The sequence below is a fragment of the Rhineura floridana genome, chromosome 11 (assembly GCF_030035675.1).
Source record: "Rhineura floridana isolate rRhiFlo1 chromosome 11, rRhiFlo1.hap2, whole genome shotgun sequence".
In the NCBI taxonomy this organism is placed as follows: Eukaryota; Metazoa; Chordata; class Lepidosauria; order Squamata; family Rhineuridae; genus Rhineura; species Rhineura floridana.
This window is the reverse complement of record NC_084490.1, coordinates 9,995,476-10,017,582: the sequence shown is the minus strand read 5'-3', so window position 1 is coordinate 10,017,582 and position 22,107 is coordinate 9,995,476. Positions and strand designations below refer to the sequence as shown.

The window sequence follows — 22,107 nt, the reverse complement described above, 5'->3', positions numbered from 1 at the left end:
TACATGGTGTGCCTTTATTGCAATAAAACTCAGAGTGCCTTGGACTCGAAATACCCGTGTAAAGTGGTTATTGTCTCTGCCTGGAAGGACCATAAGTCATCCTTATGACAGTTGCAACAGTTTTAAACCTCCACCCAACTGTGCAAATCATTATACAGAAAAAAAATCATCTTATTTATCTTTTCTCATGACAACTTATGCACTACCAAAACAGGGAGTGTGACATCTGCTAGTAGATCCATCAGAAGCAGTGTTAGCTGGCTGACCCAGGGCCTTTCTATAGAGCAGAGATAGTGTGCTTGTACAGTAAGTTCTAGCACCTGGAGAATCTATAGTTCCTATGTGACATACTGTCAAGCATTTCCTTATGAAAAGTGATGTTTATAGGTATTAATTCAATTTTTAAAGTGAAACCTCTCTTAATTGCTTTCCTGCCATGGCATAGGAAACCAGGGTAGTTTGTTTCAGGAAGCAGCTGCCTCAGGAGAACTGAATTCATGGTTCACGAGCTTACTAAAACATTGTACCTGTACAAGGAAGGGTTTCCACATGTGTACACTTTGCATGCTGCAGAACTCACCTTTGGTGCATCTAGTGCCATGTGTGAAAATTCATTCTCAATTTTGATACATGTGTTGACACCATATATGTGTTCAATGCTTCATCACAGAAAAACAAACTTAGTAATCTTGGCTTTTGAAAGTAACATATCTGAGGGAATTTCAAGTGACAAGTTCCTCTGCAAGTTTGCAGAGGAATCACTGCACATTAGACATTATTAACAGTCCAGATCATTATGGTAGGATGACTTGTAAGATATACATTTACTTCCTAGTCACTGTTATTTAGTTTACACAACTATTTTGCATGTGGAAAATATTGTATTTAAATTGATTTGGTTTTTTGTAAATTTCACAACTCATCGTTCCTAATTAAAATGCTTAAGTTGGTGTTGTTTTTGTCTTCCTTCTTTATTTCCCTGTCTCCTAATGCAAATAGGTTGAATATTTGAAACATTAATGTTTTCTCCTTATTAGCTGCTCCTTTTTGTTCAAATCAGGCCTGAGCACAATAATGTAGCATTTAGGGGAAAAGATGCAAACCAGTAACCCTGCACCGGATGACAAGATGCAGAAGATCTCCACAGCCACCATGTATTTTCCTTTCGTGCTGAGGTAGGAAGGAACAAAGGAGACCCAAACACTACAGAAGACCAACATGCTGAAAGTGATGAATTTGGCTTCATTAAAACTGTCTGGCAACTTCCTGGCTAGGAAAGCTACAGTGAAACTGACAGTGGCCAGAAAGCCCATGTAGCCCAAGACACAATAGAACATGGTGACTGACCCTTCATTACATTCAACTATGATTTCTCCAGACACTGAATGCATGTCCAAATCTGGGAATGGGGGGAAAGAAGCCAACCAAACTGCACAAATTCCAACTTGAACAAGAGAGCTGCACAAGACAATAGAATGTGCCAATCTCTTCCCCACCCATTTCCGGAAAATGTTTCCTGGCTTAGAGGCCATGAAAGCCACAACCACTGTAATTGTTTTAGCCAAAATGGAAGAAACAGCAACGGAGAAGATGATGCCAAAAGCTGTTTGTCTGAGGAGGCAGGTGACCTTATTGGGTTGTCCGATGAATAGCAAAGAACAGAGGAAGGAGAGGAGGAGAGAAGTGAGGAGAAGGTAGGTGAGGCTTCGGTTGTTGGCTTTGACAATGGGAGTGTCCTTTTGCTTAATGAAGACTGTAAGCACCAGAGCTGTGATCAGAGAGAACAGAAGAGACAAAGAAGCTAAAGTAACACCTAATGCCTCTTCAAAAGATAGGAAACTTTGGATCTTGGGAATGCACTCATCTTTGCGGTGATTTGGAAAGTGATCTTCTGGGCATCTGGTACAGTAATCCAAATCTGAAAAAAAGAAGATATGTATCCTGTAAAGATAACATAATGGTTAGCAATAAGAAAAAGAACCTTTCTATGAATCTACCTAAATCAGTACCTGCATCCCTGACTTATGACCTAAGAGCATATCAAGAAATTAAATCTCATTCATTTTATGATTATGTGGAAAATCCTGTGGTCTAAGTGACTAAGGTGTTGTGGTGCAGCAGGATATTTGAAGATACTAGAAATGGGTTAATTTCAACTTTTCTAGTGACAAAGACCTGCTGTCAGGAAATCAGAAGGAGTAGCGAATATCAACATAAGGAGCTAATATTCATTTCATTTCCCGCCTTCTGCTTTTTCTATCCCCTCCCCCCTTTTTCTCACTACTTCAGGAAGCTTCAAACACCCTCCAGAACTCCCTTCCTTGTGACATTAGGCAGTCATCTTCCCAGTACTCTTTCTGATGCCTGCTTAAATATTTTTTTCATTAGAAAGTTCTGTCTAGACATGTTGAAGGGGTGTGTGTGTGTGTGTTGGTAAACTGCTTTGAGATTTTATTCCAGTCAAGTAGTATATAAATTTTGTTAAAGAAAATAACAAATAAACAGACCCAAGCTTAAGGCATTCTAGAGCCATCAGTGTTGGTATTCCTGATTCTTCAGTATAGTGGGTGATCATCTTGGGGCTGATGCTCCCTTTATAAGATGTGTGATGTCCTGATCTCTTCCTCTTCATGCTTTTCAGCATACCACCCACCTACCCTTGGGCTGCTAGTTGTCTTTTGGGGTTTTAGCAGGATTTCTGGGTGCTCCTCAATTGGATTTTGGTGCACCTTTTTTGCATACTCCAGACTGTCCTTTTTCCTTATTGGCTCATAATGGATTTTTGACATGTTTAATTGCTTATTCTTTTTCTATTCCATTTGGTATTCAATGTGGGCAGCTTAATGTGGATTTAGCCACAGCTTTTTGAATTATTATTATCATTATTATTATTATCCAGTTGCTACCCACAATCAGTAAGACGCAGCCAGCTTGTGTGTTTACATGTATTATTATTATTAGCCAGCCAGCCAGTCAAACATTGTGTGCATATCAGCATGCTGGGTTAAGAACTACTCTCATGCACCATTCTCAAAGAAATGTCCTTATCTTTCATTAGAAACGTAAATATTATTCCTACCCTCTTGGCTTGAAATCATATTTTCTGGACATGGAGAACAATCATAGCAACAAAATTTCTTCCCTTCCTTCTTTTTCCTGCTGTACCCAGGGTAGCATTGCTCATTGCATAAGGAGAAGGGAGGCACCTGTTCTTCAACAAACAAAGGATTTTGCACTGAATTAGGGATTATTTTACTTTACCAATAAAGATCAGTAAAGAAAGGTTTGATGGATTTAAATATGGGCAACATTTGTTATTGCAATAACAGGAAAACCTGTGAAAATATATATCTTTGGCCAATCCAACATTACATTGTTTTCATTACCTTGAAAATGACTTTAAAAGAGACATTTGGTCTTACCGTGAAACAGTCTTCTCTGTGCATGTTAAAGATGATGTCAGATAGATAGCTAGCTCAGCCTAGCTGTTGAAGGCAGAAAGAGTTCAATTTTGCAGGGACTTCTTGCTCTCTGCAGGTCCTTGCTACAGTTCTTAATGATAAACCAACTAGACAAGTAAAAGATAAAACAGTGACAACAGGGAGCTGCTGAAGAAAAACAAACAGCACTCACACACTCTTTGCTAAAGGCACACACACAGAAATGATGGCAGCCCAGCCCTATTAGGGAGTGGCCCTGAGGTTATCTTTGACATGCACAGAGAAGACTGTTTCATGGCAAGACCAAATGTCTCTTCTCCTGTGCATGGAATGATGACCTCAGGTGGGACATATCAAAGCTGATCCATGTAGGGAAGGAACCTAGCTGGGCTGTAAAAACATTAGTGTTGTGGGAAAACGTGCTGTAGCACTCTCGTCCCAAAGGCCGCCTCAGTGGACATATAAGTATTTATTTTGTAATGTTTGATAAACGTGTTAAGAGTAGCCCATGTAGCCACTTTGCAGATTTCTAGGAGAGGGGCATTGTGGGAAAATGCTGCTGATGTGGCTGCCACCCTAGTGGAGTGGGCCACTATCTTGGCCAGACAGATCAGCTTTAGGGAGGCATATGCCAAGGTAATGCATGCTTTAATCCACCTGGCTAGTGTCCAGGTATAAACCTTCTTACCTAATGAATCTGGGTGAAAGGACACAAACAAGCTATCTGTTTGGTAGAAGCGTTTTGTTTTTGTGATATACACTTTTAGGCTCTTCTCACCCTAAGAAGACAGTGAGTGTCACACATTCTCTGTGGGGTGCACTGGGTTAGGGCAAAAAGAAGGAAGCACAAATTCTTGTTGACAGTGAACGCTAGACAGCACTTTAGGATGGAAGGAGGGGACAGTGCAGAAAATGACCCTATCCTTATGAAACACACAGTCACGCTTGTCAACAGACAGAGCATTCAGCTCAGACACTCTTTGAGCCAAGGTAATGGCCACAAGAAACAACACCCTGAAGGTGAGTAGACACATGACAGACACTCTAGATTTTATTTATTTATTTATTTATTTTATTAGATTTTTTTAAACCGCCCTATAGCTTTCTAGCTCTCAGGGCGGTGTACAAAAGGTAAAAACAGATTAAAATACAGTAAACATGATAACAATACACTGTAAAATATAGAAACAAAATCAAGACAAAGACAAATTAAAATAAAATTAAATTAAAATGCCTGGGCAAAGAGGTAGGTCTTTACCTGGCGCCGAAAAGATAATAAAGAAGGCGCCAGGCGTATTTCATCAGGGAGGGCGTTCCATAACTCGGGGGCCACCACTGAGAAGGCACTAGCTCTGGTTATTACTCTCCGGGCCTCCATATGCATTGGAACCCAGAGAAGGGCCTTCGATGTCAAACGTAGTGAACGGGCAGGTATAGAGCGGGAGAGGCGTTCCACCAGGTATTGCGGTCCAATGCCGTTAAGGGCTTTATAGGTAAGAACCAACACTTTGAATCTTGCCCAGAAACATATTGATAGCCAGTGCAGCTGGGCCAGGACAGGGGTTATATGATCATATTTTTTAATCCCAGTAAGAACTCTGGCCGCAGCATTCTGCACCAGCTGAAGTTTCCGAACCGTCTTCAGAGGTAACCCTACGTAGAGTGCATTACAGTAGTCCAATCTAGAGGTTACCACAGCATGGATAACTGTGGCAAGGTTCTCCCTGTCCAGATAGGGTCGTAGTTGGGCTAGATGCTGCTCTTCTGGGGAATTCAGACTCAGTGCTTCCATTGCTTTGAACTGGAGGGAAAGAAAGTGAGCTTCTTGGAAGATTCTGTTGGTAGAGACCTCTGTGGCTTTCCAATCCCCACTCCACTCTTCTTCATCCTACACAATCAACTCATTCTCTGGGTTAACGCTCTGGTCTGCCCTGAGTAGCTGCATGAGGATCTGGTGATACATGGTTGGGTGGCGGTGGTCTTGTGACTGAAGATGCACATGGTGGGTTGGAATCCTGTCCCCGCTGTGACCTGGGATCACATCTGGGTGGACGGTCTAGCAGCACCTGTATCTTCTCCAGGAAGTTGCATAGGAACTGAAGAAGCCAATAGGTCTCTGGCCAAATCCACTAGAAGGGATTCCTTCAGTTGTTCCTTCAACTGTTGTAGCATCAATGGTTAAAACTGTGGCTGAGCATGACAACATTGAGGTTGTGAAAAAAAAACCCTTCCAGGCTCCTGCAGGGATGGGTGCTGTCTGAGGGCTTCTTGAAATCCTGAGAAGACCTCAGGAGAAGATGTAGCAGAGAAAATGTAGTTTAAGGGAGGAGCGGGTTGCCCCCCTTCCTCCCCAGAGAGGGGTTCCTGGTCTCTTTGCAATCTACAAGTTGAGCTGTGGGTGTCTTTTGCAGCAGCTCTCCCTGTACTGACATCATCCTTCCATGCATTACATTACATCCTATTCATTTTTGAGTATGAGTCCTCAGATAATACCCTGCCTGGTTGAAAATGTGCCTCAGCAGCCTCCTGCCTGCCACTGGAGGGACGGGCTATAAGCTGGCTCTGGTGGCCTTGAATGGGCAGGAGCAGTTTGGCCTTCTTGGCGGGAACCACAGTTTTTGTTATTGCTTTCCCCATTGGGAGCTACCTACAGTGTGGGACTTATCGGGGTGGCAATGCTGTGAGACTATAGGAGGGCAGGTTGCCAGATGGCAGGTGGTGGCCGTAGACATCTCCATAGGGCCTGCCACGGTCTGAGCTGAGGATCCACAGTGGGGGAGGGCGCTAGTGATGAGGTGCCTGTTGGTGGCCTCAAACAGCTCCATTAGGCCTGTGCAGCTTGAGCTGAGAATGGGTGGGGGGGGGGATGCACAAGTGGCAAGGTGGCTGTTGGTAGCTGTGAGCGGCTACATTGGGCCTGTTGTGGCCTAAGATGTGAAGGTACGGTGTGGAAATAGGTTGCCAGATGGCTGTTGGTGGCTGAGATGCTGTTCTGCTAGACCTGTTGCAGCCCCCGGTGAGGTGGTAAGAACTAATTGGGGGAGAGACTATTTCACCACGAATGGGGCCGCAGCAGCTGGCATGGGGGGGGAGCCGGCACCTGTCACTCTGGAGCCTCCAGGGCTTGAAGTGGGAAAGCCACTATCTAGCACCTGATGTTGCGATGAGACCTTCGCTTGGGGAGGGAAGGCTTCCCTCCCTTGCGGTTGAAGCTGCAGTGCCTCTCTTTACTTACTTACTTACTTACTTACTTAATTACTTAGCATTACTTAGCTTCTGCCAGTGAAGCCCCTCTGAGCATTCCATCCTCAAAGCTCTATAACTGCCACCTTGGTAACAGCATGTGTATGTTAACAGCGGATGAAGGCGGAAGCTGAAACGTTTTGGTAATACAATAAAAACCTCTGTTTTGTTCATCACAATTGTGTGTGTGTGTGTGTGTGTGTGTGTGTGTGTGTGTGTGTGTGTGTGTGTAGCCACACCCTGAAACAGAAGGGAAGACCCAACAACAGAACAAACAAACACAGAAAGGTGCCGGCTTGAACCAAGAGAGCAGAGAGCAAAGTCAATCATCTTTGGTGTAGGCAGAAAGAGAACTGTAGCAAGGAGCTGCAGAGAGCAGAAAGTCCCTGCAAAATCAAACAGAGCTCTTTTTGCCTTCAACCACTACGTAGAGCTAGCTACCCACCTGAGGCCATCTTTCCATGCACAGGAGAAAGAGCAAGACACGATAGACTAAAGTATCTACACTATCTTAGCCACCAGAATCAGCATGTTGCAGTGGATGCCTACCTCACCAGTTTCAAGGTCATTGTGTTAATTTACAACACGCCATCCCACAGGATCAGTGTCACCACTCAACAGCTCTTGAGCGGAGGCAGCAATGTTGCAAGAAAGCCACTTGCAAATCAGCATCCCTCCCTCCCCAAGATCTATGCCTGTGCTTAACAGCTATTTCACTGCTCCTATGGTGCTGCCCTGGAAGGGTGGGGGAGAGAGAGAGAGAGAGAGAGAGTTTGGAAATCAACAAACAGAACTAACTAACTAACTAACTAACTAAATAAATGTGGTGCCATCAATCCTGTGGGGCTCAGGGAGTAAGAAGCACCACGGGTCTGCCTTCTCCCACCTGATACCTTCCTCTTTTTCCTGCCTGATGCCCCACCCCCTAATAGCCCTGGATCACTCTGGGTCATCGACTCATAGTGATATGTGGCTGTCGCAACCTGACTCAGCTGAGGCCCCAAACCCACTAGACAGGCCATTTTGGCTCAGGCTTCAGACGCATGAGGTGCTCAGCCTTAATTAACAAGTTGTGTCATACTTAGTCGGTGATTTCTTTTTTTAAAGAAATGTGGTTTTTATTTTGTATTTAAGGTGCATAATAACTAGCCACTGTGCACATTCACCAGGTCTCATGGAGAATGTGCCCATTAACATGCCATAAAGAAGGAATTGTGCACATTTCCTAGCCAGTACACATAATCTTAAACAGGTCTTGGGCAATGTGAATATATTGCCCGAATTCTGAACTTAGTCCAGTCATTATGCATAATAGCCAACAGGCATGTATTGTTTGAATTTTCTATATTCTCTGGCCAGTATACATGATCCCCAACAGACCTTGAGTATTGTATATACCTTGAGTTGCATTTTGTACATACTGTATGCACCATGGACATTCTTTGATCACTATGCCTTCTTCTCTATTTCTTTTTTCTATTTGTATTTCCTAGAAGTGTACAGTCTGTGCCCTCCAGGCTGCTTCTGGCCCATTGCCTCATCTTACATGTCCCACAACACACCTCCCCCCCGATCAGCAAGGTGGGGGGGATTCTTCTTGAATAAATGAAGGATTTTGCATTTAATTGGGGTGGGGGAAGAAAATGTGCTTTACTAATAAAGAAAAAATGAAGAGAAAAATCTCTATACTTGGCCAAACCTATAGTATATCTTTCTCAAAACCCAGACAGATGCCTCATTATATCAACCCAATGCATTCAATTAGTTAATAATGCATTGCATATATAAACAATAGTTTCCATTTATTTCTCTTACATAGAATGCCCTCAACTAATGAAAATGAATGTTGTCGTTTGCGACACAGTGGCAGATTTCCACACCTGAGACAATTCTCTATGCCACTCAAGTCTCTCCTCATTTATGGTTAGCACTTCATCAGGAGCAGCCTCAGGGTCCAGCCTTCCCACTTTGACTCGGGCATAGGAGTTATTTGGGAAAGTGACCATGTTTGTAATATCAAATCCAGCTACCAATTCTCCATGGTCATTAAGCATAACTTCGTCTCCAGCACTGTTGTTGAATGGGCTATTCCTAAGCAATGAATGGAGCTACAAGGTGAGAGAAATAGAACAGAGAGCATAGTAAGAACTGAAATATTTTCAGTAATATATCTGTCATTGATTTACGTGCAAATTCTGTGCATATCTACTCAAAAATAACTCCCACAAAATTCATTGTGACTTATTCCTTAGCAAGTGTATCTAGGATAGACAAAGTAACATAGAGATGGAAACACTACATTTTTTTCTGGAGAACCTTCCAGGAGCCACATGGCAGTAGAGGGAGAGGCAAGAACCAAAGGGGGCAGAAAAACAAATGCAAATGTCATCTTTGTACAGTAAGCTAGTTTCAACACACACATGAGAATTAATGTTGGGTGAATATATGTATGGTATTATTGCATCAATATATGGAAATGACAGAAAAAAAGATAAATATGATGAGTGAAACCAGGGGATCGGACATATGTTCTAAAGATATTTAGAAACCAAAGACATGCAAATTTATTTATCTATTTATTACTTGATTTATATCCCACCCTTCCTCTCACCAGGATCCCAGCGTGGCAAAGAAAAGCACTAAAAACACTTGAAAGTATCATAAAAACAGACTTTAAAATACATTAAAACAGAACAACTTTAAAAACTTTTTTAAAAAAGCTTTAAAGACATCTTTTAAAAAAGGTTAAAAAACATACCGTTTTTTTTTAAAAAAAGTTTAAAAACATATTAAAAAGCAATTCCAACACAAAAACAGATTGGGATAAGGTCACAACTTAAAAGTCTTGTTGAAAGAGGAAGGTCTTCAATAGGCACCGAAAAGATAACAGAGATGGTACCTGTCTAACATTTAAAGGTAGGGAGTTCCACAGTGTAGGTGCCACCACACTAAAGGTCCATTTCCTATGTTGTGCAGAACAGACCTCCTGATAAGATGGTACCTGCAGGAGGCCCTCACCTGCAGAGTGCAGTGATCGACTGAATATATAAGGGATAAGACGGTCTTTCAGATATCCTGGTCCCAAGCTGTATAGGGCTTTGTACACCAAAACTAGAACCTTGAACTTGGGCTTGTAGCAAATGGGCAGCCAGTGCAATTCTTTCAGCAGCGGAGTGACATGTTGGCAATACCCTGCCTGAGTGAGCAGTCTCGCCGCTGCATTTTGCACCAGCTGCAGCTTCCAGACCAACCTCAAGGGTGGTGCACACAGAGCTCATTATAGTAATCCAGCCTGGAGGTTACCTGTGCATGGACAACAGTGGTTAGGCTATCCCGGTCCAGAAACAGCTGCAGCTGTCTTACCAGTCGAAGCTGGTAAAAGGCACTCCTAGCCACTGAGGTCACCTGGGCATCTAACAAAAAATATGGATCCAGGAGCACCCCCAGACTATGGACCTGCTCTTTCAGAGGGAGTACGACCCCATCCAAAGCAGGTAACTGACCAATTATCTGAACTCAGGAACCACCAATCCAAAGTGCCTCCATCTTGCTAGGATTCAGACTCAGTTTATTGGCCCTCATCCAGTCCACCACCAAGTCCAGGCAGCAGTCCAGGGTTTACACAGCCTATCCCACTTCAGATGTTACAGAGAAATAGAGCTTGGTATCATCAGTGTACTGCTGACACCTCACTCCAAATCTCCTGATGTTCGCTCCCAAGGGCTTCATATAGACGTTAAACAACATGTGGGACAAGATGGCACCCTACAGCACAACTGCCAGGGGCCAAAAGAAAATCACCCAATGCTATTCTCTGAAAATGACCCTGGAGATATGATTGGAACCACTGTAAAACATTGCCTCCGATACCCATCTCACCAAGTCAGCCCAGAAGGATACCATGATCAATGGTATCAAAAGCTGCTGAAAGATCAAGTAAGAGTAACAGGGCCACACTCCCCCTGTCCTTCTCATGATAAAGGTCATCCATCAGGGCGAACAAAGCTGATTCAGTACCATAACTAGGCCTGAAGCCAGAGTGGGATGGGTCAAGGTAATCTGTTTCATCCAAGAGTACTTGCAATTGCTGCACCACAACCCTCTCAATCACCTTCCCTAAAAGGGGGGTATTTGCGACCAGTCGGTAATTGTCACAGACCAATGGGTCCAGGGTGGGCTTTTTCAGGAGTGGTCAGATCGCCACCTTTCAGGGTGGCTGGAACCACGCCCTCCCGCAATGATGCATTGACCACACCCTGGATCCACTCAGTCAACCCCCCTCGGTAAGCTTTAATGAGCCAAGAAGGGCAAGGGTCGAGAGGACATGTCACTGGCTGCATCATCACAAGCACCTTATCTATGTCATCAGACTGCAACAACTGAAACCGTCGCCAAGAAGTTGCAGTAGACGTTGCACTGGACGCTTCATTGGGGACTACAGTAGATGTGGATGGGGCATCAAGACTGCTACAGAGGCGAGCAACTTTACCCTCTTACTGTATGTGACACTATAATGCTCCGACTCAAGTCATTACAATAGATCTTTGGAACTAATGAGATGATACCTGCCATGGTTCCACTTGCCAAGAATTTGGCTTGTCTCTGTTGTGTATTCTTCTGAACTTGGAGCTAGTCCTGTACATGACATGTAAAGCATGTGCCACTGCATAAACAGCATTATAGATACTGTAGCTGTGGCCAGTCATCTTCAATTGAAAAAACTGCCCAGGTGTGTTTTGCAGCCTCTCCTCACCAGTACATGCATCATCTGCGGAAACATCGGAGTCTGAAATAAGGCAGTCAAATGCTTGCTCCCAGAAGTCGTTGATAAAACCATTTGCTTTTGCCTGAGTAGGGCTTACACTCTGAAGAAATGTCTGGAAACCTGGAACATCTTTTGAAGGAGTTGTAAATGAAATAGCACCATGGAACATTTTGATATCCCAGCTCCTTTGTAAAATAAAGAGTGCAAAATCAATCTGGGCTGTAGTAATCCATACCTTTCCAAAATATGTCTCCTTGTTGTATTGAAGATCAGCTGCAAGTGACTCTTTTATCCCCAGTATAATGGCAGCCAACCACCTAATATTTGCATTTTCTCCATATATGACAACTGCATTGGCTTTGCTGTCTCTGAAAACTGGAATACTGTTCATAATGTATTCATTCATATTGCTCATTTCAAATATACGCAGAGTAGCTGGAACTTTATTTGTGAAGGCTGAACAGATTCCATTCCTGGAAAACATTGACTCCATGGTCTGCAAGAAATGTTCTCCACCATCATCATTAAATGTCATCAGACCAACCCATTTCCATCTGAATTGCAAAAGTAACTGGACAATTCCCTGGTACTGGATGGCTTCATTGGGGACCACGCGATAAAAGGAAGGGAAACTAGTTTCATCTTTCACTGTTGGTTGAAATGATCCAAATGATAACTGAAATAAATTGGTAAATAATATACAGATATTTCAGAGAAGCAATACATCTGGCAGGCTTTTCAAGAATCACTTCAATCCAATACTAATAATTCTTACAATGCATTATATATGCAGCCACTAATAATTTCCATTGCCAGAGTCAGTAACTGGAATTACACTGGGAAGAATGAAGGGACTAAAGTACAGCTGTTACATGTTCTCTGTAGTGTGCATTGATTAAACATCTGATCAGATTTTCAACTGTAAGTTCTGATTTTTTTTAAAAAAAAAATCCTTCATATAGATTGTATTGCAGTTATCTATTCAGCTATTTATAAAAACATAAAGGACAGTGACATGCTAATTATTGGTCAAATAGCCAAGAATTCTGGAGAGGGATTTTTTTGGAGAAAAATACCACCTGGGTATTTAGAATCAGAATTGGTCCAGGATCACCTTCTAGATGAGGCTTAAAACTATCTTCATGATCAGATAAACTGCTCAAGAACACTGTCCTCATCTTCTATGGATTCATGTATTTTCTTAGCTTCAGTCCATCCTATCAGTTACTCAGAAAAGACATGACTTCCTTCTTTTGATTATCTATAGTTTAGAAAAGAAGAAGCAATGGATCTAGAGAGCTCTGGGGACCTTGCAAAGCTATTTCAGATTATTTATTTATTTTATTTATTTATTATACTTGTATACAGCCCCATAGCCGAAGCTCTCTGGGCAGTTTACAGTAACTAAAAACAAATACAATTTAAAGTATGTCTTTTAAAACACAATTTAAAACACAATTTAAGACAATTTAAAAATTTAAAACAATATAAAACAAGATTTTCCAACTATTTAGAGCACATCCCTCCTATTTCAGGCATTCCCACAAATATTAATCTTCTGAAACTTCAATGAAATCCTTCTCTCCTTTATACTGATGTGTTCTCCATTGATCTGTTCTTCATATAGAGAAATACACCTTTCTAAGCTTTTAAAACTCTGATGCATCACTACATATTTTCCATCTTTTTGCTTTTCAGCCATACTTTCCCTATTTGAAGAATTAGACTTCTACTAGAAAGAAAAGGGTAGAGTGAATTATGTGGTGGTTATATTTTTCCCATGACGGTCCTGCATAAATCCTACCTGTGGAATCTTGTAAAGGCCTAAGACATCTGCCATCTGTGAGGAGGTATCAGGCATCAATCCACCAATGACTCCCATTAGATGTGTTTGGGTGCCACATTTGTAATTGGGGAGAAACTGATGTAATTTGAAGAGCAGGTCCAATGTGGTGCGGTAAGTCATCCTTGAATTGTGGTAGCTATCATAAATGCGGAATCCAAGAGTGGCATTGGGCAGTATGTTGGGAATCCCATTGATCTCATGGATGGCAAATGCCAAAGCTAGGATGTGCTGGTAAAACTTTGGGATCATCCTGGAAATAGAGGTTTATAAACTCTATTTAACATCTTACAGATATACTTATCAACTCTGACTCTCTTATACTGAGAAAAATTGAGCTGCTTGACTGTAAAAAAAAAAAAAGTGGAATTCACCAAACATAATATCAGAACTGAAGCATTACTTTGCCATCAATACAGAAGGTGGGGTGGGATGGGGAAATCCCTGTATACGGGGAGTGGACAAACTATCCTGGAAATCAAAGCATATAAACTCTCTTTTTTTAATAACTTCAATATTTAACAATATACTGATCAACCCTCAAATAAAGTATTTACCTAAGGCTTCACCTTTCATTTTCTTCATAGATTTTTTTGCAGATTTTGAAGAAAAAGCTCCCTAACACCATTCATCCAAGCTGTAAGAACTCATAGTTCTAGCAGAAGAATGCAAATAAAGTCAATGAAATACAAGGTTATTCCTACAACTACATAACGCCTCAAATGCCAGAATGCAATTTCATCCTGAAAATTGCATGCATGAATTTGCAAAATGAATGTACAACACTGTTAAGATACATTCAAGGAACACAAATCTGCTGAGACATTACCCCTCTGCTTTGTCCTTCCTACAGGACATCCTGTTGGAGAAAGAGCTGTAATTTTAAAACAAAATGAAACAAATATGCAAGCAAACAAATGCAAGGGTACCATAGCCCTCCCACTCTAAAAATGGAATGACTTAGCGATTGGAGTGAAATTGGCTCATAGAAATTGGATGAACTGAAGATCCTCTTTCTAGTGCAGGCAGAGTCACCATGTGTTGCTCCCCATACCATTTTTTATTATTTTATACAGTTAAGCTGAAAGAAACTAAAGATAGTAAGAGATCACAAAATGAGTAAAGTAAAAAAATATTCATCCCACAAGGAACAATAAACAATTATCATGCTACAAATATACAAAGGCTACCTGTGATCTTTAAAGTATTCCTGGATGATAGTATATTTTCAATAATATATGTGGATGAACATTTTATTGAGTTCTAATACATCAGGACTTGACAAACATTCTCCATTTCCCAATAAACTGATTATTCACTTGTCTAGTATCCCTTAATCACATTATGTCTCTTAATTTTCACCAAACCCAGGTCCTTGGAATGTTTACTCCCCCCACCCAGTTAAGGCATCATATGAGCCAATCTCTCTCTCTCTCTCTCTCTCTCCCTCTGGTCCACAGTCAAATGATATACAAGTTTGATGTTGTTTATTATAGTTTTATTTATTTCATTTAGTATATATTTTATTTATTTGGGGGGGAAACCCTTGATTTGGGGACAGCAAAATATATGAAAGATATAAACACACTGGCTTTGGCATTATCAACACATACTGTTTATTCCTGTATATAACTGGTAAAGCCTTGCAGAAGTATTATCAGAAGGTAATTTACAAAAGCTTTCTATTTCAAGTCAATATTTTAAGGCACATCCATTTACTTTAGCCTTTGACAGTTGAGAGGTATATTTTTTTAGGAGCACCCTATTCTTGTGATTGTGATTTGTTTTTACTTGTTTTTAATTTTGCATCTTAAATTGTTATAACCCATCCTGGTACCTTATGGTGAAAGGCAGGTAAATAACAACAACAATATCCAATATTAATCAGTCAATCAATTATTTGCAGTTATTAAAGCACAAAGAAATATGAAATACCAAAATGAAAGCACACCTGGCTTCAATAGTGTGTGTGGAAAATAATTTCTTACATTTGGCCACTAATCTCTTCGTCTGTAGGGTGCATCTGAAAAGAAACTTCAGATAAAAGAATGAAGATATGGGTGAATATTCCTCCAATGAGGATTTTGCTTGGCTGATACCATTCATGCGGAATGTGTACTGGATCATTTCCATTGCAGTTATAATCTGGTGCTTTGCAAGCCATGTGAGATAGCCATAGCAAAAGCAGCATCACAAACAGCATCCTCCTGATGGAAAGAGCTTTTTCTGAGCTGAAATTCCTTTCTGACACTCTAGATTATGATTACCCCTGATTACCACTTCCAGGCTGTTTGTGATAAATTGGCTTAGATGGATGCCTATTCTTCAAAACCTGCATATACCGTTCTTATCCTCTATAGCTTAATTACCACTTTTAGCCTGGCTTCAACACAGTGGCTTAGATGCCTGTCTGCTCTGCTTCTTGAGACCTGTATCTACTTTTGTATATAAAGGTAACCAAAATATGCCTAGTATGCTCTTGGAGAGAACATAGTTTTAAATGTGACTTGTACAACTCAAAGGGGAACTATTAATGTTCAATCACTGCCTATTGTGAGACTCTCTATAGCTAGCAATGACAGAGTGTGGTTTATAAAATCATTTCAGAAATGCCACGATTTTTTTTTCTCCTTTTACTCTCTGGAAAACCACTGGAGCTTTGGCCAGCCAAAACAAATATAGCAATTCAGATAATTACAAGGGAGATAATCACAATGACATTTGTAGGGGGTTGCATCATCAATAGCAGACCATCTAATGCAAAAATACTTGTGAGATCTCATCTCAAACTTTTCTGCTCCTTAGTGAGATTGCAACTAAGTGATGAGTTGAAGATGAGTTACTCTGACCCCAAGGGCATAATCAGTCTGCAAAAGAGGGTATTTGTATTAGAAAAAACCCTGCTTTTCTCCAGTGATATTATGATGAACCACAGAATGATGTAAACTCCCACCTCAATTCCTCACTCTATTCCTACAACTGAATTTCCACTGGTCACCTCAAAATATATCCTTCGTTATAGTTTAGCATTCAACCACTGAAGGCTTCTAGGATATTATCAGGAAGAGGATTGGCAGGCAATTTTTTAAAAAGTAGAAAAGCTGTGGAACTATGGGAGATATGGGTTACCATTTGCAGCTACTAAGTGGATTGATAATGTCAAATGTTAGATAGATCTGATAAGTTTTTGCTTTGCTTTTCAAGGTTAGCCTTTTCCTTCTTTGCAATTTTTTTCATGATCTGAAACTGGCAACCAAATTTGTACCAAATGCAAAATCATTGATTGCAAATGAATATACAGATTAGTTAGTGTGCATTATTGGTCCATCAAGGACACATAAAATGAGAGTCAATGCAGTTTATTTGGTATCCCAGATGAAGATATTCCACTGAGTTCTGTCATGGTCTGAACTTGACAACACTCCTCCCAACTCTTTTTGTGTGGATATGAAGGCCAAGAAGGTCAATGGTACAGTAACCTGTCCCAGTAGACTGATACTATATTTCCTTATGGTTTGTGTGTTAAATAGGAATGGGGAACAAATTTGATTCAGTTCACATTTAAAGAGAAATCTCTCCAATTCACACTCTCTGACACCATATGAGAACCAAAACACAGCCATCCTTCAAAATTTATATTTATCCAAATTTTGCAATGCAATTCTCTAGCCAATGTTTACAAAACGGCATATATTAAGACAAAGTGTGAATACAAATGCGTATATTTGTGAAAATAGCATACAAATGATTTATATTAGATGAAAATGCTTGCAAAAATGTGTACATTACTCTAAACCATGCAAAAATGTGTTTATCAGGAGAAATTTGCACTGAAATGCTGAAACATTTTCATGAGGATTTTGTTTTTAAAAAATGCTGTATAAATGTGGAGAACTGAATTTAAGACTGGAAAAATGAGAAACAGAGAGAACTGAAATGGACAGCTCCTTCCATCCCCAGTGTTACATATGATTCTTCTCCCACCTTAATTGAGAGCATTTTTTTTATTATGCACTAGATACAATAAGGAATAGTGGAGAGAGTTTCATCCATATTATGAAGGGTATTGAGTCAATAAATGGTTTTGAATCCACAACACTGCCAGAGCTATACCATAACTTGCAGCACGCTGATCTTGCTGCACACTTTCTAGCATGCTGAAGTTTAGCATATTTGGGGGCATGCAAAATGTGAAAGGTATGAGGCCAAGGAGCAGGAAGGCAGCACCTTCTGAGAACTATGGAGGTCTATTCTGGTCACTGCCTGGATAGGTGAGCAACCACTTGTATGCTGCCTTGTGTTCCATGACAGAGGAAATGTGGGGTATAAAGGTAATAATGAATAAATATATGCTTGAATGAAGACCCCAGACCAGCTCCTACCAGAGCTTGGAAAAGTTACTTTTTTGAACTACAACTCCCATCAGCCCTAGCCAGCATGGTCACTGGATTGGGCTGATGGGAGTTGTAGTTCAAAAAAAGTAACTTTTCCAAGCTCTAGCTCCTACATCCCCACCACTCAGAAGAACATAATAGCTTTGGACAAAATTTTCCCATTATAGTTTTAATTTGCTCACTGCTCACAAATAATTTTTATTTATTTATTTGTTTATTTGTTTGTTTATTTATAACCCATTCTTCTTCTCAATAGGAGCCTTAAACATTATTTTGTCTTGAATCACTACTTAAGATAAATTAAACTATAGGATATGGGAAAAGGGCCCTAGAGGACAAGGGCTTTGTGAATAGATTGGCATAGTGGTAGCAGCCAAAATGAGATCTTAAGGGGTGGTGGTCACATGGCTTCACATTCTTTTTTTTTTTATATATAATTTTTATTCAAATTTTTCCAAAAAACAAACAAAACAAAGTAAGAAAAAACATAACAATACTACAACAAAAAATAAAAATAAGATGGTTGACTTCCGATTTGTCACAGATCAGCTATAAGTATATAATATACATCAAACCTGTCCCTTAATATGTACATACAGAATCCCTTTTCTCCATAAGCTGTCTTAATTAATCATCAAATCCCAGTATCATCATTTTATTTTGATCTTTCGACAAAAAGTCTAAGAGAGGCTTCCAATCCTTAAGGAATGTATCTGTCGATTTTTCTCTAAGTAAACACGTCAATTTATCCATTTCTACTAAGTCCATTAATTTCAGTAGCCATTCTTCCATTGTTGGTATTGATTCCATTTTCCACTTTTGTGCATATAATAATCTTGCTGCCGTAATCATATATAATAATATTCTTCCATATTTCTTTTCTATTTGTTTATCCATAAAACCCAGTAAAAAAAATTCTGGTTTTGACTGAATATTTATCTTTAAAATTTTTTGCATCTTCCTACCTATCTGTGCCCAGAATAATTTCGCCTTTTTACATGACCACCACATATGATAAAAAGATCCTTCTTGTTGTTTACATTTCCAACAAACATTAGAGACATTACTATACATTTTTGACAGCTTTTCTGGAGTCATGTACCAACGGTACATCATTTTATAAAAATTTTCTTTAAGATTATAACATAATGTAAATTTCAAGCCTTTTTTCCACATATTTTCCCATTGATCCATTTGTATGTTATGACCAAAATTTTTTGCCCACTTTACCATGCACTCTTTTACTTGTTCTTCCTCCATATCCATTTTCAATAAAAGTTTATACATTTTTGCAATTATGTTTTCATCATTTGTATACAAACCTATTTCAAAATCAGATTTACTTATTTCAAACCCATACATTTTCTTGTCCATTTTATATCTTTCTAACAATTGTAAATAGGCAAACCAATGAAAACTATATCCTTCCTTTATCAATTGTTCTCTCTCTTTCATTGTGTATTCTCCATGTACATTTTCTAATAGTTCTTGATAAGCTAACCATTTCTCTTTTCCAGACATTTCTCTTCTATAAAACGCTTCTTGACTTGAGACACATAATGGTATTTTCGAATAAAACCTTGGTTTGTATCTATTCCATATTTTCAACAGAGAACGTCTTATAAAATGATTGTTAAAGTCTACGTTTACTTTTACTTTGTCATACCATAGATATCCATGCCATCCCCACTTCAGATTGTGGCCCTCCAAATCCAATAGTCTTTTATTCCTCAATAAGATCCATTCCTTTATCCAGACTAAACAGCAGGCAGCAAAATAAAGTCTCAAATTTGGTAATCCCAGTCCTCCTCTTTCTTTAGCGTCTTGAAGTAATTTAAATTTAACTCTTGGTTTTTTTCCTTGCCATACAAATTTAGAAATATCTTTTTGCCATTGTTTAAAAGGTAAATCAGAAGATATTACAGGTATTGTTTGAAACAAAAACATCATTCTCGGTAATACATTCATTTTTATCACAGATATTCTACCCATTAATGACAGTTGTAGTTTATCCCATCTTAGCAAGTCTTTCTTAATCTCTGTCCATAATTTTTCGTAATTATTATGAAACAGCTTTGAGTTTTTATTTGTCATGATGATGCCTAGATATTTCAACTTTTTTTCTATTGTAAAATCTGTCTTGTCCATTAACTCTTTCTGTTCCCTTAAAGTTAAATTTTTCACCAACATCTTTGTTTTTTGATTGTTGATCTTAAATCCTGCTAACGGTCCAAATTCTTTTAATTTGTCCATCAATATATGAATTCCTTCCAAAGGGTTTTCTAGTACAATTATCAAATCATCAGCAAATGCTCTCAATTTATATTCTTCTTTTTTTATTTTTAATCCCGAAATCCTTTTATCTTGCCTTATATCTCTAAGCAGCACTTCTAAAACCAGAATAAATAAAAGGGGAGATAATGGACATCCCTGTCTTGTACCCTTTTGTATTTCACATGAATCCGTTAAGTCTCCATTAACAATTATCTGGGCCTTCTGTGATGTATAAATCGATCTGATCCATTTTATAAAGTTGTCTCCAAAATCCATTTGCTCCAAAACCTGGAACATAAATTTCCAATTCAAATTATCAAATGCTTTTTCAGCATCTAAAAAAATCAAAGCTGCTTGTTTATCATTTCGTTGTTCTAAATATTCCAACACATTCAAAACATTCCTGACGTTGTCACGTAATTGTCTTTTAGGTAAAAACCCTGATTGATCTTCCTGAATAAATTGTTGCAATATTATTTTCAATCTTTCAGCCAAAATCATTGTAAAAATTTTATAGTCATTATTCAGTAGAGATATTGGCCGATAATTTTTTGTTTTAGTTAAATCTTGGTCCTCTTTAGGTATTAATGTTATATTAGCATTTTTCCAACTATCCGGTATCTTTCCCTCTTGCAAAATAGAATTCATTGTAGACTGTAAGGGTAGCAAGAGTTCTTCCTCCAAACATTTATAATACATTGCAGATAGCCCATCTGGTCCTGGCGCCTTTCCTAATTTAATTTTATTTATAGCTTCAGATATCTCTCTTGACGTAATAGGGCCATTAATAACTTGTCTCTGAAAATCTGTAATTTTCGGCAAATTCTGTTTAGATAAATACTCTTCTATTTTTTCAGATGGAATTTCTTGACACTTATACAATGTTGAGTAATATTGATGAAAAATCTTTTTGATTTTTACATTATCTGTCAGCGTCTCATCTCCTTCTTGTATCTTTAAAATAATATTTTTTTGACGTTCTTTTCTTAATTTATATGCTAACCATTTCCCAGGTTTATTTGCAAATTCAAAAGTCCTTTGTTTAGCAAAATTTAATTTCCTTTCAATTTCTCTAACTGTCAACATTGATACTTGCTTCTGTAACATTTTAATTTGATTTACAATAGAAACTTTAGCTGGATTCTTTTTCAATTCTTCCTCTTTTTGTTTTATTTCTTCCAAAATTAATTGCATTTTCTGTTGTTTCTTTTTTTTTAATTCAGAATTACATTTAATAAAGTATCCCCTCATAAATGCCTTACTAGTGTCCCAAACAATATTTTCACTTGTTCCTTTATATAAATTATATTCAAAGAACTCCTTTAATTTCTTCTTACATTCTTGTACTACTTTATCATTCTGTAATAAAGATTCATTTAGTCTCCATCTAAATCCAAGATTTTTTTTTTTAAAGTTAATATCACAGGATTGTGGTCCGAAAAAGTTTTTGGTAATATATCCATTTTAAAAATATCCTTCGCTAAAATTTTTGACATCCAAATCATATCAATCCTCGAAAATGTTTTATGTCTTTCTGAAAAATAAGTAAATTCCTTTGCATTATCATTTATATATCTCCAGGTATCCACCAATTCTAAATGTTCCATGAGTTCAAAACAAATCTTCGGTAATTTACCTTGTGTCTCTTTGATATTTTTTTCAGAAAGCCTATCAATTTTTGGTGAGATTACCCCATTCCAGTCACCCATGACACACCAATGCTCATATGAAAACTCTGACAATTTTTCCATAAGTCCTGTATAAAACCTTGTTTTATCTTCATTGGGGGCATAAATACCCACTATCAAAATGTTTGTACCTTGTAAAGTAATTTCAACCCCCACAAATCTACCACTATCGTCCAATAATACCAATTTAGGAAGCAATTGTGGGTTAATATAGAGAACAACTCCATTTTTTTTTTTTGGTCCAGCTGAAATAAATTCTTCACCCAAATTTTTACAAATCAAGTATTTGGAATCTTTCTTCTGAATATGAGTTTCTTGTAGACAAATTATATCCAATTTTAATTTTTTCAAATAATGAAACACTTTCTTTCTCTTCTGCGCCGTGTTGGCTCCATTTATATTCCAAGTTAGGTATTTGTAATCCATCATTAAGCGTGTATTTTAAAATTTGCCTGATGCT

The 22,107-nt window shown here is 38.8% G+C and overlaps 1 protein-coding gene across 1 annotated transcript; it reads right to left on the bottom strand.

Moving 5' to 3' along the window:
- Positions 1-1,016: 1,016 nt before the first annotated feature.
- On the bottom strand, positions 1,017-3,194 carry LOC133367304 (vomeronasal type-2 receptor 26-like). The gene is made up of 2 exons (XM_061591404.1): positions 3,080-3,194; positions 1,017-1,918 (listed from the first exon to the last, which is right to left on the bottom strand). Exons 1-2 carry the CDS (start codon positions 3,096-3,098, stop codon positions 1,017-1,019), a joined length of 921 nt encoding a protein of 306 aa, XP_061447388.1. The 5' UTR covers positions 3,099-3,194.
- Between the last annotated feature and the right edge of the window lie 18,913 nt (positions 3,195-22,107).